The sequence below is a fragment of the Mustela nivalis genome (assembly GCF_964662115.1).
Source record: "Mustela nivalis genome assembly, chromosome: 15".
In the NCBI taxonomy this organism is placed as follows: domain Eukaryota; kingdom Metazoa; phylum Chordata; class Mammalia; order Carnivora; family Mustelidae; genus Mustela; species Mustela nivalis.
The window spans coordinates 55396997-55421749 of record NC_139034.1 but is presented as its reverse complement, the minus strand read 5'-3'; the positions used below and the strand labels follow the sequence as shown (position 1 = coordinate 55421749).

At 37.2% G+C, this 24753-nt stretch overlaps 1 protein-coding gene across 2 annotated transcripts in view; it reads left to right on the top strand.

Moving 5' to 3' along the window:
- DIS3 (DIS3 homolog, exosome endoribonuclease and 3'-5' exoribonuclease) overlaps window positions 1-23666 on the top strand; it is a 28150-nt gene extending 4484 nt beyond the window's left edge. For both annotated transcript variants that reach the window (XM_082701264.1, XM_082701265.1), the window contains exons 5-21: window positions 6238-6405; window positions 7375-7539; window positions 8782-8895; window positions 9024-9161; window positions 9702-9848; window positions 10436-10552; window positions 10811-10912; window positions 11829-11893; window positions 11981-12065; window positions 14113-14240; window positions 17658-17744; window positions 19530-19686; window positions 21212-21426; window positions 21538-21706; window positions 21839-21997; window positions 22675-22797; window positions 23445-23666. In XM_082701264.1, coding sequence (XP_082557390.1) covers window positions 6238-6405; window positions 7375-7539; window positions 8782-8895; window positions 9024-9161; window positions 9702-9848; window positions 10436-10552; window positions 10811-10912; window positions 11829-11893; window positions 11981-12065; window positions 14113-14240; window positions 17658-17744; window positions 19530-19686; window positions 21212-21426; window positions 21538-21706; window positions 21839-21997; window positions 22675-22797; window positions 23445-23528 — 2223 coding nt within the window. In that variant the 3' untranslated portion in view covers window positions 23529-23666. The remainder of the gene's footprint in view (window positions 1-6237; window positions 6406-7374; window positions 7540-8781; window positions 8896-9023; window positions 9162-9701; window positions 9849-10435; window positions 10553-10810; window positions 10913-11828; window positions 11894-11980; window positions 12066-14112; window positions 14241-17657; window positions 17745-19529; window positions 19687-21211; window positions 21427-21537; window positions 21707-21838; window positions 21998-22674; window positions 22798-23444) is intronic.
- The last annotated feature ends 1087 nt before the right edge of the window (window positions 23667-24753 follow it).

The following is a 24753-nucleotide window of genomic DNA, read 5'->3' as shown; positions in this document are numbered from 1 at the left end:
ACCTATCGTTATTATAGAAACAGGTTTTATGGGATAGAACATTAGACACATATCCAGTCTTTACAAAATTTTCTTCATCCCTGCTTATCTTCAATCAACTACAAAATTAAAAGGAAGTGAGAAAATAAGAACTGGGCTTGACTTTCAGAATAGAGATTTAGGGACTGTTCTAACAGGCAGTCACTAGTTGCCTCTGGCTGTATTGATTTAATTCAGATGAAAAATTCAGTTTCTCAGTTGCATTATTCATCTTTCAAGTGCTTTAGAGTTGCTTGTACCCAGTGGTTACCATATTAGAGACCATAAAAACAATATTCCCATGATCACAAAGTTGTTTTGGATAGCACTGGTTTAGAAGAGAAGAGAAGAAATCTAACGTTGGTAGTATATATTTGATTGAGGACTGTGGTGGGTAGGTAAGTGTAAGACGTGACGAAAATTACAGGTGGTGCTGTTCTAATACGACACATATGGTCTTCAGATTCACTGTGACCTGCAAAATCTCATAATGAAAGCCGCAGAGCTAATGGGAAAATGTGGTGGGACACACTGAGAAGCTTTGTGAAGTGGTAGAAATAGGGTTATCTAAATTTGGACAAAAAGTTATAGAAGTTGAAGATTGGTGTGGCTCATGAAACACATAGTAGTCTGAGGTGACAGATGTTTGAGAGGTGACTTTGTTTTGAGGGTTCCTCTGTAGCTTTGGTTCAGCTAGCTGCAGTTTTCTGCGTTCACCTAGTATTTTTTTTTAAGGTTTTTATTTATTTATTTGAGAGAGAGAGATCACAAGTAGGCAGAGAGGCAGGTAGAGAGAGAGGGGGAAGCAGGTTCCCTGCTGAGCAGAGAGCCCGATGTGGGGCTTGATCCCAGGACCCTGAGATCATGACCTGAGCCAAAGGCAGAGGCCTTAACCCACTGAGGCACTCAGGCGCCCCCACCTAGTATTTTTTAATATAGCATTTGGATTAGAACAAATTCATGTTTTCAAAACAAGCATTATGGGAGCACTTAGCCCCTAACCCAGATTTGGGATGTCAAGGCAGAGATGTGAAGGATGTTAACTAAGCAAATATGCTTCAAGACAAGGACATTTTAGCCAGATTTTGTGAGGGAGTTAACCGTCGTAATAACTAGGGGAAGAGCATTTTACACGGCGGGAATCAGCAAGTAAAGGCTCTGAGATTAGAATAAGTTGGCGAGATCATGGGACAGCTGGAAGAGTGCCCGGGATGGAGTAAGCAAGGGAGAAAACATTACACACAGGAAGTCAGAAATACAGACAGAGACCACCAGATCATGTAGGACCTAATGAGATAGGGTGAAAAAATTGGATTTTAGTCCATGAGTGCTGGGCAGATGTTGAGTGGGAAGACAATAAGATCCATCTGGCTGCTCTAAGAGAATAGATTAGAAGCAGGGTCCTCCAGTTAGGAAGATATTTTAGAACTCCATGGGAGACAAGACAGAAAAATGGACCAGACCATGGTAGGACCAGTTAAGGTAGTCGGAAGTAATCAGACATGGGGGTGTCAATGTTTTAAGGCATGGTGATAGATTGGAAGGGGCTGTGAGGAGTATGGATGACCTTCGGTGTCTTGCCTGAGTGACCATGTGAGTGGTATCTCTTCATTTACATGGGATGAAGACAGGGAGCAGGACTGAGTGGAAATCACAAGTATGATTTTAGACATTTAAGTTTGAGATAACTGTTAAAGCTCTCAGTGGCTTTGTGGTATGAGCAGTTAGTTGGATATGCAAATCTGTAGCTCATGAGGGAGTTTAGGACTAGAGATGTAGGTATACTAGAGATAACAATTTGGATCTCATCAACATATAGGTGGTATGTAAAGCCGTAAGACCAAATGAGATTATGTGAGGCAGGGATTGATAGACTTTTTTTTTTTTTTAAGTTTTATTGAGGTATAATTCACATATCATACAACCAAGCCATTTAAAATATACAGTTTTTTGTATAGTCACAGGATTATGCAGTCATCACCAAATCTAATTTTAGAACATTTTCTTCCCTTTCAAAATAAACCCATATCCATTACCACTCAATCCCAGTCTGTCCCTGCAATGCTCTTGCTTTAGCCCTAAGCAACTACTGATCTTTCTGTCTTTGTAAACTTGCCTATTCTGCATGTTTCGTATAAATGTGATCATGTAATATGTGGTCTTTTTGACTGCTTTCATTTTTCTTTGGTACATACTTAGTCATGTCTGAGAGGACTTGCTCCATCATATGGTAATTTTATATTTAACTTTTTAAGGAACTGCCAGACTATTTCCCAAAGTGTGTGCAGGAGTTTACATTCCTCCCAGCAATGTATGAGGGTCCCAGTTTCTCACCAATACATGCTGTCTGTCTTTTTCATTGTAACCATTTTAATGAGTGTCAGGTGATACCTCAGTGTGGTTTTGATGTGATTTGCATTTCCCTAACGGCTAATGGTGTTGAGCATTTTTTCATGAGCTTATTGGCCACGTGTATATTATATGTAATATATACCTGTATATTGTAACTTGTGCGTATGTGTGCATATGTCTTTTCAGATCCTTTGACTGGTTTCTAGTTGGGTTGTCTTTTTATTGTTGAGTTATGAGAGTTCTTTTTATATTCTGGATTCAAGTTCCTTATCAGATAAATGATTTGCAAATATTTTCTCCTAAACAAACTTTGTGAGGAATCAGAGTGTAATTTTTTTTTTTTTTTAAGTTGTGCAGGCTTTATGGTCTTTTTTTTTTTTTTAAGATCTTATTTATTTATTTGACAGAGAGAGATCACAAGTAGGCAGAGAAACAGGCAGAGAGAGAGGAGGAAGCAGGCTCCCTGCTGAGCGGAGAGCCCGATGCGGAGGCCCGATCCTAGGACCCTGGGATCATGACCTGAGCCGAAGGCAGAGGCTATACCCCACTGAGCCACCCAGGCGGCCCTGCAGGCTTTATAGTCTTAACACAAGTACTCGCCTCTGCTGTTGTAGCATGAAAACAACCATCAACAATAGATAAATGAAAGAGCATGGAACATAAAACTTAATTTTGCAAATACAGGCAGCATGTTGAACTTGGTGCATGGACCTTAGTTTGCCTAGCCCTGATTTAGGGAATTGAATATAGATAGAAAAGAGTAAAGGTCCAAGGGCTCAGCCCATGGATACTCCAGTAGATGTCAGAAACATGAGGGGAACCGGCAAATGAAATGTAAAAGGAAAAGCAGGTGTAAAGTTCTTGGAAGCCAAGTACAGAAAATGTTTCAGGAAGGAAGGGCCGATCATCCGGGTCAAATGTTGCTAAGTCAGAGTAATGAGAACTGATCGTTGGATTTAGCATTATGACATTTGCAGGGGGTGGGTACTATCCAGAGTAGTTTTGATGGTAGGGAGGCAGAAATCTGAATAGAATAGGTGAAAAATAGGAAGAGAAAAAGTATAGTATGGTAACACTTCCCATCGCTGTGGTGGGAAAGGAGAAATGAGGTGTTTGTCGGAAAGCAAGAGGGATCAAGAGGTTTTGTTGTTTCAAGTGGGAGAAAATGACACGAGAGTAAACGTGGGTAAGGTAAAGAAACCGTGGTAGGTAAAGAAAAGGGCCTATAACCACTCTTGGGATACTCCAATAGTTAGAGATCGGGAAAAGGAATATGGGCAGAGGAACATAAGGAGGGGCTACGGTGAAGTAGGACAGAAACCCACGGGATGATGATTTGGACGCAAAAGTGTCTCAGGGAAGGAAAGGTCATTAAAAAAAATCCTGATAAGACAGAGAATGGAGCACTGAAATAGCGAAGATAATATTAGCGACTTCAATGACAGTGGCTTTGGTGACTGACAATGAAACTTGCTTACAGCTATTCCTGAGAGAGTGCGTAGTGCTGTGTGTAGACACATAGCAATTACAGATATTATTTTTGTGGCCTGTTGGTGTGAAGCAGAACAGAGGATCAGCCAGGAGACCCAAAGTTAATTAACTGTATTTATTTCTTTTAATAGGTCATGTTATTGCAAATTTATATGATGGTGTGAATGTTGTAGTAAGGGGAAGTAGGGAGTTTGTATCTGGAGAGAGGAGATGATTATAGGACAAGTTCTTGAATGGAGGAGAAGAGATGGTAGGTAGTGCCCACTGGAAAGAACAGAAACATTGTCTTCGTTGTTGCATGAGAGCTCAGCAGAAGGCTGAGGTGTTTTTGTTTTTTTTTTTTTGTTGTTGTTTTGTTTTTTTTTTAAAGATTTTATTTATTTATTTGATAGAGAGAGATCACAAGTAGACAGAGAGGCAGGCAGAAAGAGAGAGAGAGAGAGGGAAGCAGGCTCCCTGACGAGTAGAGAGCCGGATGTGGGACTCGATCCCAGGACCCTGAGATCATGACCTGAGCTGAAGGCAGTGGCTTAACCCACTGAGCCACCCAGGTGCCCGGTGTTTTTGTTTTTTTTATTTTTTATTTTTTAAGATTTTATTTATTTATTTGACAGACAGAGATCACAAATAGGCAGAGAGGCAGGCAGAGACAGGGGAGGCAGGCTCCCTGCTGAGCAGAGAGCCCGATGTGGGGCTTGATCCCAGCATCCTGAGATCATGACCTGAGCCAAAGGCAGAGGCTTAACCCAATGAGCCATCTAGGTGCCCCAGGCTGAGGTTTTGATACAGATGCGGGGAGAAGGGCAGATTCAGGGTCAGGAAGATGAAGCAGGTCTCCAGTGACTGCTTTTGCATCTCAGTATGGAGATTGCAGTCACTCATCTGAGAGGGAGGCAGGGACAGGGAAATGGGAGAGTTAAGGAAAAAAAGGACTAATCTCTGTGGAAGGTTGTGGTAAATGAAAAAGGCAATTAAAGGAGCCAAGCAGTAAGGATTTTGGATGTTGAGGTCTCTAAGACCTGTGGTAGACCTAAAGCAGTTCCTTTTCTACTTCTATCTCATATTCTGAACTGTGTAATATACCCAAAATGAAAATAGATTTTCTTGTACTTTAGTAGCTACACTCTTTCCATGGAATTGAAATTTCAAACCTACCCACCTGCTCACCTGATCTCCTTAACTACACACCTTCATTATGAAAGGCCCGGGGTGGGAAGAGGGGGTGTGCAGAGTTTATTAGAGACATATCTATGGCTAAATGCTGAAATGTAATGAAATTGAAATATTTGTATAAGTTGCCCTAAGAATAGAAAGTGCTTTTTCTTACTGTGCCATATTCTCAAACTCAAAGAGTTGTATATATCATAACGTGGATGGTTTTTAAAAATTTTTTTTATTCAAATTCAATTTAATTAGTATATACTATATTATTAGTTTCAGAGGTAGAATTTAGTGTTTCATCAGTTGCATATAACACCCAGTGCTCATTACTTCAAGTGCCCTCCTTAATGCCCATCACCCAATTACTGCATACCCTGACCCATCTCCCCTTCAGTGTTTCCTGTAGTGAAGAGTTTCTTACTTTATTTTTTCTTTCCTTCCCCATATTCATCTGTTTTCTTTCTTAAATTCCATATGAGTATAATCATATGGTATTTGTCTTTTGGGTTTTTTTTTTTTTTTAAAGATTTTATTTATTTGTCAGAGAGAGAGCGAGCGAGAACGAGCACAGGCAGACACAGTGGAAGGCAGAGTCAGAGGGAGAAGCAGGCTCCCTGCGGGGCAAGGAGCCCGATGTGGGACTTGATCCCAGGACGCTGGGATCATGACCTGAGCCGAAGGCAGCTGCTTAACCAACTGAGCCACCCAGGCATCCCCGTTTTGTTTTTTAAAGATTTCCTTTATTTATTTGACAGACAGAGATCACAAGTAGACAGAGAGGCAGGCAGAGAGAGACAGAGAAGCAGACTCCCTGCTGAGCAAAGTGCCCGATGTGGGACTCAATCCCAGAACCCTGGGATCATGACCTTAGCCGAAAGCAGAGGCTTTAACTCGCTGAGCCACCCAGGCGCCCTTGTTTTGTTTTTATGAGAGAGAGCATGTTTGTGCGCAGGGGTGGGAAGGGACAGAGGGAGAGGGAGAGAGAATCTCAAGCAGATTCCCCACTGAGTGTAAAGCCCAATGTGGAGCTCCATCCCACGACCCCAAGATCATGGCCGAAATCAAGAGTTGAACAGTTATTTCAGATACCCCATGGATTTTTTTTGTTTTTTGTTTTTGTTTTTTTTAATACCTGATAAAGATAATCACAGTTGTTTTTTGAGTGTACGGAAGGTTTACGTACTAATGACATCTTGTGGTTTGCTCATTTCACAGAATGAAATAGAAAGTGGAAGAATAATATTTTCAGAGCATCTTCCTTTAAGTAAGCTACAGCAAGGCATAAAATCTGGTACATACCTTCAAGGAACATTTAGAGCAAGTAGGGAAAATTACTTAGAAGCTACAGTATGGGTTCATGGAGACACAGAAGACGATAAAGAGGTAAGTTTTGTGTACATAAATTCCATGTACAGTAAAACACTTTCTCTTCTTGATTTTCTTTTCATAATTTTCTTTCACGAGTGTTTAAAATTTTGTAGAATTTGAACTTACTCTACCCCAGCTTAAAGGCAGTTATGTGAGAGGTCATAGATAATAGAATGAATCACTTTCTTTGAGAACTGCTGATGGAAGAAGAGAACTTTTTATTTACCCCACTTTTAAGAGAATTAAAAAAATAATAGGATGCTTCTATTTTCTGTATTATGCCTAGTTATGAAAAATGCTGTTTATATAACATACAAATGCTCCAGAGGGCTTCACACACTTTAGCAAATAGGAATCATTTTTGGGTGCTCACTGTTTGCCAGATACTCTTCTGACTGCTTTGAATGCTGCATTTCATTTAACCTTCAGCCTGTGAAAGTGGGTACTCTTTTTTCATTCTACCCAATCAGGACCCTGAGATTTATTTTTTATTTTATTTTTTTAAAGCTTTTCCCACTTTTTTTTTTTAAGATTTTATTTATTTATTTGAAAGAGAGAGAGATCACAAGTGGGCAGAGAGGCAGACAGAGATGGTAGGGAGCAGGCTCCCTGCTGAGCAGAGAGCCCAAGGTGGGGCTGGATCCCAGGACCCTGAGATGACCTGAGCCAAAGGTAGAGGCTTAACTCACTGAGCCACCCAGGCGCCCCAGGACCCTGAGATTTAGAGAGAAGTTTTCCCAAGGTCTTTTGATGCTAATGTAAGAGTTGTGGTGGAGCCATGTATACAACCGTATTTTCTAATTTGTTTTCTCTACTTGCTATTGAGAAATTAAGGGGCGGGACACTAGAGAAGAAGAAAAAATATAAAAGAGAACTAGAGATACATAGAAACTCTCAATATAGCTTTCCTTCTGTTAGGAACCTTCCCATTATTATATTGCCATTAAAAATATCTGAGCACCTGCTGTTTGCTGTTGTACCCAGATAATCTTACAGGGACTTAAGAATTTAAACCGAGCTGTTCATGAAGATATTGTTGCTGTAGAACTTCTTCCCAAGAATCAGTGGGTGGCCCCATCTTCTGTGGTTTTACACGATGAAGGTCAAAATGAAGATGATGTGGAAAAAGAAGAGGAAAGAGAATGCATTGTATGAAACCAAGCAGGTTTATCTTTTGTCTGTGTAGCTTTGTAGAATACATTAATGTTTTGGCTTCAGAGAAAATTAAACAAATTTCACTGCTTTCAGGTTTACTGAATAAGACTATAGTTGTGGGTTTAATATATTTCATACATAGTTGATTATTTTCCCTCTTAAATATCTAAATAGTTTTCTTTTGAATTATCTTATTTTGCTTAATAAACAGGTTTAAATATAAAAAGACTGGAACTTGAGTATGAAACTCGAATTCTGATGTTCAGGTACATGATCTGTCTGAATTAGGTTTGTCTGAATCAGTGAGGTTTAAGTAAATACAAATTGGAAATTTTCTGCATTGTTTTTATGTAATGCTAAAATCCCATCAGCATAATAGATATACTTTGAGGCCCTTACATAAAAGTCTGTTTAATTCCTTCTCTTCCACCATATTTATTATCCTTTCAGATTTCTTATAATCTAAAGTCTGTCTGATATGACCCATTTATTTCTGTATTTTAGGATTATGAGAATAACACAAATAGTTGGAATTCAGACATTAGTAGTTCTCCTTTTTATATAAAAAAAAATTCTGTTCAGTGCTCTGGAGTCTTACTATCATATCATCCTTACAGAGGCTAGGCCATAGGAGAGTGTTGATGTGAAATAGCATGAAGTCTTTCAGCTATTTCTCCCATCCAAGTACTAACCAGGCCCGACCCTGCTTAGCTTCCGAGATCAGACGAGATCGGGCGCGTTCAGGGTGGTATGGCCGTAGACAGCTATTTCTAATAAATACTCTTTTTATATGGATTTTTATTTTGGATAAGGAATAACTTCTAAGATACAAGTCTTTTTAGTGAATTAATAAATGCCACATGGCTATTTAAGTGCAAGCTGCTGCTAAAATCCTAGTCTACTAATTCCCAGACACACACGTGTGTCTGTGTGTGTGAGTGTAAATCCTCATCTTAAAACTAAACAGTTGAATTCTGACATATTTATTCAGTTATATTTATATTTTTTCTGTTTTTTGATTATAAGTTTCTGTAGTGTATTACTATGGAACTATTTCCATGGCTTGCTTTGGCATATTCTGACCTAGAATTTTGAAAGCATCAAGATTCTGTAACTGTGTCATAATTAACTATGTGGAAATATTAGTATCCATATTCATATTCTGATTTTAAAGAGAAATTGTCTCATTATACTTAAAGGAAGAATAACTGAAGACTTTTTCTTTTTAAATCTCAGCTTAAGACTGCTGCAAATGAAAAAATGTTAAAGCCCACAGGTAGAGTTGTAGGAATAATAAAAAGAAATTGGAGACCATACTGTGGCATGCTTTCCAAGTCTGATATTAAAGAGGTAAGTAAAGCACATGTTGCTATGTAATTAAAAAATGGTAGTCGTTAAATGGAACTTAGAGCCCTCCCCATACCCCAACCTCAGATTTGTTGGCTGTGTGTAAAATCTTCTGTCCTAATTTTCTTTAGTCAAGAAGACATCTCTTTACCCCTGCTGATAGGAGAATCCCTAGAATTCGAATAGAAACCAGACAGGCTTCTGCATTAGAAGGAAGGAGGATTATTGTTGCCATTGATGGTTGGCCCAGAAATTCCAGATATCCAAACGTAAGCTTGAATGATTTATTTTGTTTTAGAATATTAAATTAAGAATTGAGTATAAAATTTCTTCTTTTGGTAAAAACAGAATCTGTTTTTGAAATAAAATTTATATTGAAATATAGGACTGTTTCACAATTACCTAATAAGTAGTATATCTTATTTGAAAATTAATCTTATGAAATTCTGGTGCAAATTGTTTATTTTTACTCGTTTCCTAAGACATAAGTTTCGATAGTGGTTAACAAAAATAGTGTTTGAAACCTAAATAGATTGTAATAAGTTCTGAAGCTACTGTGTTTGAAGTAACATTTTAAATTTGAGAGATCATAGGAAATAGACAACACTTTGCTGTGTAGGAACTGAGCCCTCAGGAAGTCTCCATCATAAATCACTTAAGATTTATGGACTCATTTTTAAGAAGCAGCATTGGAAGCATTTACAAATACTGAAGCGATATATAAATGTTCAAGAATATAGTGTCATAATAACATACACTAAACAAAAACCTATAGAATTCACCTTTCTAATAAAACCTTTCGGTTTTAGGGACATTTTGTAAAAAACTTAGGTGACGTTGGAGATAAAGAGACTGAAACAGAAGTGTTGTTGCTTGAGCACGACGTTCCCCATCAGCCTTTTTCACAGGCTGTTCTTAGCTTTCTTCCAAAGATGCCCTGGAGCATTACTGAAAAGGTAATTTGAAAACAATGTAGAAATTCCTATATCTGAGCTAACTTGGTTTCTGTATGTGTTTTTAAATATGTAGAACCTGGGGCGCCTGGGTGGCTCCATCATTTAAGCATCTGACTCTTGGATCTGTAGCTCAGGTCTTGATCTCAGTTTGGGAATTCATGCCCTCCTTCATGTGAGTTCATGTGAGTTTATGGACTCCTCAATGGGCTCCACATTGGGCATGGAGTCTACAAATAATTAATTAAATAAGTAGAAACCATAGTCCCCACTTTAGTCCTCTGCATTTAAGTTTGTTACAGAACTGTTAGGTCTTACAAAAATCCTTTGTTTTACTGAAAGATACCTTTTTCTGGGGAACCAACACTAGCTTATGTCAAATTATTCAAAGGTGAAAAAACCACAATTTACAAAAAAAAAAAAAAAAACAAAACCACAATTTACAAATCATAACGTGTGGTTACTATGAACAAATAAAACAAAGTTTATTTTAAGATATATAGAGAGAAATTGTTGATTTTCATAAGAGCTGTATTTTATTTAAACTACTAAAATAGTTTTTTATTTCTTAACAATGTGGCATTTTCTAGGACATGAAAAACCGAGAAGACCTGCGACATCTGTGTGTTTGTAGTGTGGACCCTCCAGGATGTACTGACATAGATGATGCTCTACATTGTAGAGAACTGGAAAATGGAAATTTGGAGGTATTCTTGGTGTAGTGACATTCTTATCCAAATATGTAGTTCTGTTTTTGAGTTTATTTTCTTTTGACCCATTTTAGAATTCATGAATTATTCATGCCTAGTCACTTGTAGGTACAGAGACTAATGGACATTGTGACAGAAATTGAAATGGGAAGTGTGGCCATCCTTTTTCAGTTTTGCTCAGTTTCTTCTCGGATCTCTGTTAGGACATTTACCCAATTGAGCATGTTGACATCCTTTCATTTTTATCTTTTTCAGGTTGGTGTTCATATTGCAGATGTTAGCCATTTTATTAGGCCAGGAAATGCTTTGGATCAAGAGTCAGCCAGAAGGGGAACAACTGTTTATCTTTGTGAAAAGGTAAATGGGTTATATTTAAAATGGAATTTTGACACGTGCTTGTAACTTTTTCATCATCTGTTTTATTTCTAATAATAAAATCATCTGAGGTGTTTTCTGAGAAAGGTGTTTTCAGCCTCAGTATTTAGTGAAATATGAGGAATAAGTATCATGTGAGTGTGCATTGTTAGTTTGTAAAAACCGTGAGAACTTTTGAATTCTTGCACAGTCTGGAATAGCACATGAATTAGCCAAAAGACTTAGGTAGAAGAAGGTGGCAATAAACCAGTGAAAATAATGCAGAGTGTTTGGTTATTGAGTGGCCCAATTAACAAGTAGATTTGGTTGATATAAATTGTTGTGTAGCATTTAACTTACTAGCTCTGAATAACTAGTGTATTTTCTGTTGCTTCAAAAGTTTAGTCATGAATCCATTTTGTCATGATGTACCATTTCTTCTTTTAGAATCTCCCATAAACTTAAAGAGAAAAGTTGTGACAGTAGAAGAGAAAGTTAAACTTAGTCTATTATGAATTCATTGTCAGAGTTCTTCCATGTAGCTTTTTTCTGTAAAAATACCGAGGCTGTCTTTTTCAGTATGTCTAAAACACCATGTAGTTTGTGTTAGGCATTGGAGAAAGATCCAGTCATAGAGCCATTGAGGCTTGAGCAGAGATTGCAGACTTGGAGGACAGCTCGGGGGCTGTGGAGGGGACTTAGTCTTAGATCCACTGACATGAAGTCTGGTTTCCTCTCGGGTGCTGTTGGTAACAGTTGTGTGGAAATACTTTTCTAGAAATAGATTTGTTTCTTCTTTTCCCAGTTCTGTTCACAGACACCTTTCCTCCCTTATTAAATTAATGCTATTGAGAATGAAATGTCAAATAAATGTACAGATATAGTTAAGTAATCTGTCACTCTCTTTTTTCTGTTCCAGAGGATTGACATGGTTCCAGAGTTGCTTAGCTCTAATTTATGTTCCTTAAGATGTAACGTTGACAGGTATTGATGCATGTTTTGTCATAAGGACATAGTATTTATTATTTTAACAAATTCCCATTAACAAACACTATCTGTTTTCCCCCATAGGTTGGCATTTTCGTGTATTTGGGAAATGAATCACAATGCTGAAATCTTGAAAGTGAGGTTTACCAAAAGTGCCATTAATTCAAAGGTTAGTTTCATGGTTAATATAAAATGCTTAAAATCTTTGGTACTCTGTTTTAACAGTGTTACTAGACGGTTTTGAAAAAGTCAGGTTTACTAAATTAAATTTTTCCCCAGTGTCGTAGCAGGATCTAGCTTTTTCCATTATCTGCTTAATTTTTGATGTAGTTGCCTTGTATTCAGAAACTCACAAAGCCTGAATACTTGAGAAGACTCAATAGATGACTTACTGCCCTAATACAGAAACACTACTATTTGAAATTATTCCAGTATATAAGGTGGTCAGTATTTTCAAAGTTGGCATGTATGCCATCTTGTAATATTCACGAGTTTTCAGAGAAATGATGTCATAAATTATCGTTGGATTTCAGCAGAATTAGCCTGAGGTTTCACATCAGACAGCATGGAGCCAGGCTTACTTCTCATCCTTCTCTCTTTTGGAAAGCTCCCTGGGTCCCCTTATGTTCTCACTTTGCCCTTGGCCTTTCTCTGAGGTTTGGCATCATCTAGTTGGCTTTCAGCAGTTTCAGATGAACTAATGTTTGGAAAAGACAGCAGTGTTGGACCGACCGTGATGTATAGCGATATATGAATGACTTAAGCCTTCTTTCATTTGTATTTTTAAAAAGGATGAGTTTATTTTTCTCCCACATTTGTTCAGTGTAACCAGGTCATATGAAGAAAAATTTAGTGAACATAAAACAGAAAACATTTTTGGAAGGGGAGCTCTCAGTCCCTAGTAGATAACTTAGCTCTCCTAAGAATCTGACCTGGCCTCCTGCATCATCTAAGCCTCTTATCCTTTTCCTGATTTTAACTAGTTAAGCTATTTATTTATTTATTTGTTTGAGAGAGAGAGAGCAAGGAGGAAGGCAGAGAGAGGGGGAGTGAGTCTCAAGCAGAGTCAGTGCTGAGCCTAGAGCTGGAGGTGAAGCTTGATTCCATGATCCAGAGATCATGACCTGAGCTGACTCCTAATGCTTAATCAACTGCACCACCTAGGCGCCTCTCCTTTTTTTTTTTTTTTTTGATAAGCTAAAAACATGGTAGTTTTCCATGAGGTGCAAAATAGGAACAGAAGCATTATTTGTATGTTTGGATTATAATTGGAAATTACTTGAGATCTTTTTTACTGTGTTTACTTTTTTACTGTGTCTCTTTTTTAGATACTTAATTTGGGATATTTCATAGGTTTTTCTGTAAGACATGATGTTTAGGCTATTATAGTATTCTTATTTGTCATTGAGTAAGGAAGTAATGATCATCTGGCAAGGATTTCACTTTATGGTCATTGTTGGAAAATAACTTTCCTTTTTACTTTGTTTTAGTGTTACTGAAGTATTTATTTGTTAACTATGAAAGTAAAGTTTAAGCAAATTTACCAATAAATACTGCCATTTTGTTTTGTTTTAAAAGATTTATTTTTAGAGGGAGAGCGTGAGTGTGGGGAGAAACAGAGGGAGATGGAAAGAGAATCCCAAGTAGACTTCCTCCTGAGTGCAGAGCTGGATCCCATGACCCTGAGATCATGCTCTGAGCCCACCAAGAGTTAGATGCTCAACAGACTCGGCCGCCCAGGCACCCCATTTTGTTTTGTTTTAACATAAGCTTTTTGATGTTATGTAACTTATCAGATACAAATTAATGAACCAAAAACCATAGGTCTGCAGTATAAATATTATAGCTAGGAATCTCTCTTTTGTTACTGATTTTAGATTTTCCAAAATAATAAATTTTATGTAGTACAACTATGCAAATATAGTAAACCATTTTTTTGGTTGTTTGTTTTGTTTTTACATTTTAAAAAGATTTTTTGATTTTTAATTTTTTTTAGAGAGTGCAAGAGTTGGGGGGCAGGGAGGGACAAAGAGAGAAGGAAAAAGAGTCTTAGGCAGCCTCTACACCTAGCATGGAGCCCCATGTGGGGCTTGAGCTCACAATCCTAAGATAATGACCTGAGCCGAAATTAAGAGTGGGTCACTTAACCAACTTAACCAGGTACCCTAGAAACCAGTTTTTATAAGAATTATATTAACATATGGTTTTCCTTTTAGGCTTCCCTTACATATGCTGAAGCTCAGATGAGAATTGATTCTGCAGCCATGAATGATGAGATTACCACTAGTCTCCGTGGACTAAACAAACTAGCTAAAATTTTGAAAAAAAGAAGAATTGAAAAAGGGTACATTTCAAAAATATTTATTAAGAAGTGTCTTAATTTATTTATCTTGGTAATAAGATAACCTGTGAACTCTTCCAAGTGTTTTATCATGGACAATTGACATTATTTAATGAGCTGAATAGAAAGGTAGAGACATTCTTTTTCTTTTAGCTCTGTCTTTGTAATATATTATGCCAAAGAGTCGAAGATCTTAGAGATAATTTCGAGGGAGGCAAGAAGAGCTCCTTAAGACTTTTCTATCAGTTGTTTCTAATTGCAGTTAGAAATGAGTTTCCATACTGAACATTGGTTTTCACATATTTAAATAAATAGATGAACTTCTTGCACTTGAGAGTTTGAAGCAATTTTAGAGATTGTTTAATCCAACACCTTCATTTCTTAAATGATTCGAAGTTACACAGAAGCAGTCTTCCCAAAGATGTGATAGCTAGTAGCAGATGTGTCTCTTTCAGCTATTATATCATGGGATTTGCCTAACTGCAATAGTGTAAGATAAAAAGGAGTATCCCAAGTCCCCAGACTTGTTGAAGTAAAGTAGTTAAAAGAAATTTGTTTTATAAAAGACATAATCAACTGTCCGAGTAAAGCAAGTGCATGAATGAACCTTTCCGATGTTGGGCTTGGGTTCCGACGCCCATCCAGGGAGGGGTCACAGATGGTCACTAAAAGTACTTTTGTTGCGGAGTATGAACTCTAGATCTGTGCTGTTTCATAAGATATGCCGATTTAAATTAAAGAAAATTAAGAATTCAGTTCCTGAGTCACACCAGTCACATTTTGAGTGTTTAGTAGCCACTTAAGGCTAGTGACTGCCATATTGGACAGTGTAGACAGAGAACATTTCCATTGCTGCAGAAAGTTCCACTGGATAGCGCCCTTCCATGTAGTTACACTGAGCCATCTCTATCTCTACTCATGGGTCAATTTTCTGGAGTATTTAGTGCGATCCTAAATGTAAAACTTGCAACTGTGTAAGGATAATTTGGGTATGTTAAACCCAAAGAAATTTAAAAGGACACAAAATAACACATGTTCATCAAAGGTTTACAGTATGCAAGACATCAGAAGAAAGTTTGAAGATAATTTTTAGAAAGTTTGTTTTATTTGTATTTTTTTTTTTTAAGATTTTATTTATTAGAGAGGTAGAGAAAGAACGAGCACAAGCAGGGGGAGCAGCAGAGGGAGAAGCAGGTTCCCTGCTGAGCAGGAGGCCTCATGTGGGACTCAGTCCCGGGAGCCTGAGATCATGACCTGAGCCAAAAACATGCTGAACCAACTGAGCCACTCATGCTTCCCTAGAAAGTTTGTTTTAAAAATAAATGAATAAAATGCAAAAATAAATGAATAAAATACCCAAATTCATTTTGGTAGTTTTACAGTAAGAGAAAATTGAATTAGTAACTAGCTTCTCCTATTTAGTATAGGAAAGATTATTTTTAACTTCAAAAACTGTACCTTTAATTTTGTAACCAGACAGTCATCTACTGGTAAAAACAGGTCATTGAGTCTTCTTAGTCTTGGGTGGAAATTGAGAAAACAATCAGTAAAAAAAATTGGTATTTTTTACCTTCCTAAAGACTGTGTTTTGTTTTATATTTTATGTTTTTTTCTTTTAAGATTTTATTTATTTGAACCAGAGATCACAAGTAGGCAGAAAGGCAGGCAGAGAGAGAGGGGGAAGCAGGTTCCATGCTGAACAGAGTCCGACATGAGGCTCGATCCCAGGACCCTGGGATCGTCACCTGAGCTGAAGGCAGAGGTTTAACCCAATGAGCCACCCAGGCGCCCCTATTTTATGTCTTTTTTAAAGGATAAGTGTTAAGTCATGGTAGACATAACATTTCAGGTGTTTTATGAAGAAAAAAATGATCAAAATGTGATTACTATACCTTGCTTTTTAGGTCAGATGTATTGATAAACAGACTAAGTCTAGTGTAGAGTCTTGTAAAGACTGCATGGCAAGAAAGAATATTTGTCAAGATTCTCTGTCTAGTATTCCTTTGGTAGTTCTAACAAAGCTGAACAGTTGAGGGAAAAGATGAAGAATTAGCTTGTACCGTCTCATCATTTTTCTTCCACTTTCCTGCCTCCTCCATGATTGTTTAGGGTTACCCAACTTCAGTGAAATTCTTTAAGTTGGTTTGAAGCTAAACTGATGAAAATAGCACCAAAGTGTGAGGAAACAGGGTGCCTGGGTGGCTCAATGGGTTAAAACCTCTGCCTTCGGCTCAGGTCATTATCCCAGGGTCCTAGGATCGGGCCCCACATCGGGCTCTCTGCTCAGCGGGGAGCCTGCTTCCTCCTCTCTCTCTGCCTGCTTCTCTGCCTACTTGTGATCTCCATCTGTCAAATAAATGGATAAAATCTTTAAAAAAAAAAAAAAGGGTGTGAGGAAACATAAGACTCGCCTTGTTGGAATTTACTTATCACAGGGGAACTTTCCACCTCATGAAGTGAACCGTTCCATAAAAGCCTTGGTCTAGTGTGTTAGCTGGTACGCAGCCCTCCATATCAGCAGCCGTCAGTGTGTGTACATATCAGGGTAGGAGTTTATCAGTCTCTACATTGGCTCAGCGAATGTGGGCATACTTTTGAACTGTGGATCTTCTGATGGTACTTAATCGATGTGTGGCAGCTTCCCTTTTGCCTTTTCATCATCCCTCACCCCAATACATTGTTTTCTGTAATAAATAAAATACTGCCAGTTACCTTCTTTATTTATAAAAGTAATTACATGGGGTACCTGGGTGGTTCAGTGGCTCAGGTCATGATCCCAGAGTCCTGGGATTGAGCCCCACATCGGGCTCTCTGCTCAGCAGGGAGGCTGCTTCCTCCTCTCTCTGCCTGGTTCTCTGCCTACTTATGATCTCTGTCTGTCAAATGAATGAACAAAATCTTAAAAAAAATAAAATAAAAGTAATTATAAACCCATGTAGCATAGTGAAGACTCAGTTTGGGTGCAGATTTGCAGAAGCACAAGGACTCATATTTTGTTGTGTTACTGTTGTCCTCTCTCTCTCCTTTTTAAAGATTTTAAAATTTATTTGTGAGAGAGAGCACGAGTGGAGGGGAGAGGCAGAAGGAGAGGGACAAGCAGCCTCCCCGCACTGAACAGAGAACTTGGTGTAGGTCTCAATTTCAGGAGCCAGAGATTGTGACTTGAGCCCAAGACAGAGGCTTAATCAGCTGAGACACCCAGGTCCTCTGTTGTCCTCTCTTTTTAAATGCATTTTAGATCCGTAAGAGGCGAAGCTGTCAATGAAAATAGAGCATAAAGCTTAGCAGATGGTCTTAAAGCCTTCAGAAGAAAAACTATTACTCACTTGCTGTGATCATTTTCTAATTTAAAAGCATCACTTCCAGAATTTTATGTTATTGGCTCGCTTTACTAAATTTACATCTGTAATTTTTATTTAGGGCTTTGACTCTTTCTTCTCCGGAAGTTCGATTCCACATGGACAGTGAAACTCATGATCCTATAGATCTGCAGACCAAGGAACTTAGGTATGTAAATTTTTCCTGGGCAATAGATAGGATTTTTATTTTAAATGTAATATCTAGTATCTGTATTAATAAACAAAACTTATTTGTACTCCTAATACCTATTTCTAGTAGGATAATGATTTCTCTAGATCTTTTTGACTTCAGATAGATAGAAGTAAATGTGATTTTGCTTTTTTTTTCTTATATAAAACTAAGGTAAGTATTATAATAGAAGAATTAACAATTCAAATTGGTTTTGATATGTAGTGTGTGGGAATGTGACTAGTAATAGTTGTGGTAAGTAAGAGATTGCCCTAGTTAATTTCTTAAGTTTTTAATTAAGAAGAGCGTGGTGTACAAATATGTACTAGACCTTGTGCTTTAAAGCCAGACTGCCTCGGTTTGGATCCCCTTTCCAGTAACTCCAGACAAGTGATCTGACCTTTTTATGCCTTTGTTTGTTGATGAAGCAGGGCTGATAATGGTACCTACCTCACTGGGTTTTATGAAGAGTGCTCAGATGTTATTTTTGGTATCATTGTAATTGATTTGGTTGAGATTTAGAAAGCAAGATTATTTTTGGTTAAATCAGGCCTCTTTTCTATGCCTTCCATAAGGTAATTCTGAAATGAATGTGCATTTATACTTTTCTAGTAGATGACCAAAGATTAAAAATGAAAATATACTCATTTCTTTGTTAGGAAGTGTGTGCTTTATACTATTAGAGATAAAATTTAAAAAATACTTTTGGGAAAACTTTGTACAACTAAAACTAATGCTAATGTGAACAATGAGCCTAATATGAAGAGGTTTTTTGAGGAAAATGTCAAATCTAACTCTGCCAAAGTAGAACATTACCCCTTCTTACCAAGAAGACAACACATTTCTAAGACGTTGTCTCTTGTCTTAAAGGTATGACTGGGGATCTTCCTAATATTTAAAAAATTAATATGCTTTAGGAATCTAGTCAATAAGTTTATAAGATGTTAAAAATGGAAACATGAATAAAAGATTAATATGATACCAATTCAGTGACTTGGGGGTAAGAAAATAGTACATCGTACACAGAATACAGATCATTTACTAACCTAAGTTTTAAATAGACACAGACTATAGAGAATGAAGAGCAATATCAAATTGGTTAAGAGTTTGAATTCAGTTATATGAGTTTGGGTCTTGATACTACTAACTTCGACTCTTAGCAAGAGAATAATATTACAGATCGTTAGTTTTCTCATTTGTAAAACAAGACTAACCTATCTCTCTCTCTATATGGATACAGATAGATCAATATTTAACAACATAGTGCAATGCCAGTCAATAATAAGTACCCAGAAGAGCTATTACAAATATAATTTCTTCATCTTGGTGATTTATTGGTGAAAATTTTAATTTTTAGCCCAAATTTATATGACCTAAATAGCTTTTAATTCATATTAGTAAACTTTATTTTATGGATTTGTAGTTAAATAAAAATCTCTTTAGACTTAGTAAAAGAAGGTGAAGAAAATGCTTATGGTATAGATTTTATATAAGAGTAAAGCTTCTGTTATTTAAATGCAGTTTAAAAGTCTCTTGCATGAGATTTACTCATGCAGTAGATGCAGAGTAAGAGACGGTCAGCGTAGCACCTGAGAAATGAAAGAGTTAGGTTATAAAAAATATGCATGTGCACACAGGCATACAGATATTTACGTAGGAAATACTTCTATTGTCTCAGTGGTGGAAAAGGTAGCCTGGGAATAAATGTGATATATAAAAGCCTCAGATTCTTTTTTCATTGTTTAATGATTTCTCCATTGGCAGGGAAACAAATTCCATGGTGGAAGAATTTATGTTACTGGCCAATATCTCTGTTGCAAAAAAAATTCATGAAGAATTTTCAGAACATGCCTTGCTTCGAAAACACCCAGCTCCTCCTCCATCAAATTATGAAATTCTTGTTAAGGCAGCTAAATCCAAGGTGAGGTCACATAGTTTGCAAAATCATCAGTATTTGAGTTGTTATCTGTCCATTGTACTAAATAATCTGTATTCGCATCTGCATGAAAGTTGGCGTTGTTCTTTTGATGCAAAAATAGTCTAGTAGTACTTTTGATTAAGGAAAAAAACCATCTAACTTGGATACAGTCATCTTTTCTCACATTGAAATCATTTGCTGAATAAAATCCTTTAATGTCTTTAAAGAGCACTGTGTGCTATAGCCAGAAGTTCCAGACTAAGTTATTTGCAATATCCCGAACATATGAAGCTCTTCCATATCTCTTTGCCTTTATACGTGTTCTTTGTGCCTATATTATTTCATGCCTCCTCTAAGATGCCTAACTTCAGAGACTTAGAAATAATTGTTTTCCCTCTTATCTTCAACTCAGTTAGGCCCCCTTTGTATCATGTCCCTAAGAGAGAAATCCATTTACTGCATACACAGAGGAAAAGGAAAAACATAGGAAGGGGGTTCATATCCTCGACTTCATTTAGGCATAATTACCTTTACCCTTGTGACTATGGCTTACATTGGTTTCTTTGGATCACTTGTTCGGTTCCCATCTCTCCTGTCCAGAAGACAGCTGGAAGTAGTGTTGGATCTCAGGGTATTTTTCTAACAGAATGATGTCGGTTTTGATTTTTCAGATCTTTATGGTGGGCCTACTATCCCTATCCATCAGAACAGAATCAACTTCTTCTCTAAGCTTACACTGTAAATTGGGCAATTTTTTCCTACTATCTTATTTCTTTCTAAGACCTGGATAAAGGAAGGAGGATCTAAGTATTTTTGCCTCCTCTCCCAAAACAGAAGACCGCAGTTTGACGTGTCAGCATATTGAACTGTAGTGACTAGTGTTAATTTGCCTCTGGCCTTTACTTCTACCTTGAATGGAAGGGAAAGAATACCTACAGAAGAAATCCAGGCATACTAGAAAGAATCCAGATCTGCTTTGATTTGGTTTTTTTTCCTACCCCACCAAAGAATAGGCAAGCACAAATTGGGCTTTGAGAATAGTGCTTTTTTTTTTTTAAAGATTTATTTGTTTGACAGAGATCACAAGTAGGCAGAGAGGCAGGCAGAGAGAGAGGAGGAAGCAGGCTCCCCGCTGAGCAGAGAGCCCAATGCCGAGCTTGATCCCAGGACCCTAAGGTCATGACCTGGGCTGAAGGCAGAGGCTTAACCCACTGAGCCACCCAGGCGCCCCCTGAGAATCGGTGCTATTGCTACCGCAGTCCCTTTCCCCTTTGAAACTTCTTCAGAATGTTGATACTTCAGTACCTTTAAATGTATTCATAAAATTTTAAGCTTTGATGTTGCATAAAACAATCATGACTTTTTACAAGCTCTTTTTGGTTCTCCTAGATTAAGGACAAAAGATATAAATACTTATTATCTGGTCAAAAACATCATAAATGTTCTGTTTGACTTGTATTTTGAAGACATGATGGTACTGATTTTAAAACGTTTCATAGGGTGCACTTCCCCTCTTCTTTACTCTCAGAATTTGGAAATTAAAACTGATACAGCCAAGTCTTTGGCTGACTCTTTGGACCGGGCGGATTCTCCGACTTTTCCGTATCTCAACACTCTCTTAAGGATCTTAGCCACTCGCTGTATGATGCAGGCTGTGTACTTCTGCTCTGGAATGGATAACGATTTTCATCACTATGGCTTAGCATCGCCGATATACACACATTTTACTTCACCCATCAGAAGGTATTTTTTCCTTGTAAAATTATAGGGGATAGAAAATAGTTAATTTTGGATTGTAAAAAGATATTTTAATGTTAACATACCATGATTGTTATTTCTCCTTCATGTTTCTAGATATGCAGACATCATCGTCCATCGATTGTTGGCTGTGGCTATTGGGGCTGACTGTACTTATCCAGAGTTGACAGACAAACACAAACTTGCAGATTTATGTAAGAATCTCAATTTCCGGCACAAAATGGCTCAGTATGCCCAGCGTGCATCAGTGGCTTTTCATACCCAGGTATTTGCCTTCTGTCAGTAATATTAGGGGAGATGAAGTTTTGTTCACTTTCAATTTAATTTCAGAATACTTTTTGTTAATTTCAAAAATATTTTAAGATAATTCTTAATAAGGCTGTATGTTATTTTACAGTTGTTTTTCAAAAGCAAAGGAATAGTAAGTGAAGAAGCCTATATTCTGTTTGTAAGAAAGAATGCTATTGTGGTGTTAATTCCAAAGTATGGTTTAGAAGGTACCGTCTTTTTTGAAGAAAAGGACAAACCAAAGCCAAGGCTTATTTATGATGATGAGGTATAGTATTTCTAATGTTTTGATTTTGGGGTTTTTTGGAGGGGGTTTTCTTCAATGGTACCTAGAAAGGATAAAATTATTTTTGTATCCTGCAGATGTGCAGATATATTTAATAAGCTTATTCTATTTGTAATTTCTCATTTCAGTATATCTTCCCACATACAGATGTTGTCCTTGATTTGTTTTACACCATGTAGTTTCCCCCCCTAAGGAAAACTTAAATTATGCTTTGCACAGTTGGACAGATGCATTAAAGTAAAGGAATACATGGCTGCTTTTAGCTCAGAATTATTTAGACTTATTTCCAGTGTCTCTTTTCTGATAAACTGTCTACTTCCCTAACTTTAATAGAACTACAAAACAGCAAACTTTGCCCACAGTACCTTCTCCTCTGGTAGACCAACAATTTGCTAATTAATGGGGTGAATATCCTGAGATTAATTAACACATATATCAGGCCATCTTACTGAAAGGGGGAAGTATACCCATAAATAGGTCATATGTATGTGAAGCTGTTATATTGTTATATTGCATTGTTATATTAATACACAGATGTGTATTAAATATGGAAATAATTTTTTAAATGTAGACTTTTAAATTAATGGGAATAGTAAAAAACTAAAACAAACGTTAAGTATAAGATAGCAATTTAAAATTATAAAATGTGTTTTGTTTAGATACCTTCCCTTAAGATAGAGGATACAGTGTTCCATATATTTGATAAAGTTAAAGTGAAAATCATGCTAGACTCATCCAATCTTCAGCATCAGAAAATCCGAATGTCCCTAGTAGAACCGCAGGTAAGACCGAACTTCAGTGTCTATGTTGTGATGGTATAAAAGGTACATATTGTGTGAAAGAGAACGATACAATTTTAAGTTATTTCTGTTCAAGAATAGAGAAATCTTACAAGCAGTGTGGGAGCCAGATACTTAACGTAGCAAATTCTGTTTTCTCACTGATTTCCTTACGCTGTGGGATCGAAAATGTCCTCAGTGCCAAAGGCAGAGAGCTGTCTGAGATCGCCTGCCTGGTCCCTTTTCATTTGTATGAGTTTTAAAATCTGCACTTTTAAAGATGAGGATAAAGTATGTATCACTCTGAGATACTACTTCTTAACCTTGCTCAGTATCACCAGAGGCCTCTGATACTGCCTGCCGTAGTGGCTCAGCCAGGATAGACTGGATCTGTTCTCTTTAAGCCACTCTCCACATGACATGTTTTCCCCCCACTGTTGAGATGGTGTCTGTCATTCACGTTTTTGAGCCACTATTTGTGTGTGAAATATGTATACCTGGTGTGGAAGACCTCTGCTAACCTCCTTTCGCCCTCTCTCAGACATCCTTTTAAACTTGAAGTGTCAGTGGGGAAGGAGATGATGAGAATGAGATTTATTCCTTATTTTATGCTTTTTCTCACCTTATTTTTTCTCTTTGCATTACTTTAGATACCAGGAATAAGCATTTCGGCTGATACTCCAAACATGGACATTGATGAACCAGAGAGAAAGAAGAAGAAACGTGAGAAATAGCTACCCTCGACAAAAAAACTTCAAAGACTGGTTTTCTTAAAAAAAAAAAAACAAAAAAACCTTGAGAGAACACTTTTAAACCTCGGAAGTGTGTGATACAGTTTGTTACTTTTAAATACATTGTAATGGTTTTAAAAATTTGCATTTTTATTGAACTGTTTGTTGACTGTGTCTGGCCCATCATGCTTGCTACTTCATTTCTAGATTGAACTGAACTATTTATGCATAAAAATTCAATTGAATATCCATCACTTAAATAGTGACAAGATAGCAACCTCAGGGATCTGTAAAGATCATTTAAATGGAGCATTTGTCTGCTCACTAAAAAACAGATTAATTTTATATAAGTAATTTGATTAATATTGATAGAAAAAAAAAACCCTATCATTTTCCTATGGAGGAAAATAGAACATTTTCAGAAGTCAGGAACAATCTGTTATTTCTAAGTCTTGAAAGATGTCCATGTTTGATAGAGTAGTTTTTAGATTTCAAGACAATGACATCAAGATTTGTCAAGGAATTCAGTCCTTTGCCATCTTTAATGTACCTAATTTATATGAAGTGTTCCCTTACTGTTAAAAGCTTCCTGCATTTTTATTAGTGGTCCTGAACAGCTGTGTTTGGGATGAATGTTGTAGGAAGGCAAGAAGGGTATTTGGAGCTGCCTAGAATAAGTTTTTTTTTTTTATACCAGATAATAAGTATGGTGATCATCATCCTTGACCGTTAGCTCACATCTCACCCAAAATAAGGCATTAGGGCTCAAAGAGCAAATAGAGATGGCACTTTGAACATCTGCATCATGTTACTTATAAAACACAAGTCATGAATGGCTTTTAAACTGTGTATGTATCAGGTTCTATAGGAAAAGGGGGGATTGTGTAAGAACATATTAAAGGGAACAATCTTAAGTAAATATTACAAGTTGGTGTGCCTTGTTCATCACAAAGATTAGTAATTATTTTGTTTTTTTAAGAATGTTTTGAGATAGTTATCTTAAAACTCTTTACTTTGCTTATTCAATTTCTAAAGTACTTAAAACGTACCAGGCTCCGCAGAGTCAAGTGAACTGTCTCTGCCTTGAAGGAGCTTGCAGTCCAGTGAGAAGGACCAGCAAGTGAATCAACAGGTCTACTAAATGGGAATAATGACCCAGTGTACAGTCATTTAGGCCCCCAGCGATTGCTGAGTGACTGTTCCAGTTTCCCCCATGTTGAGCCAGAAC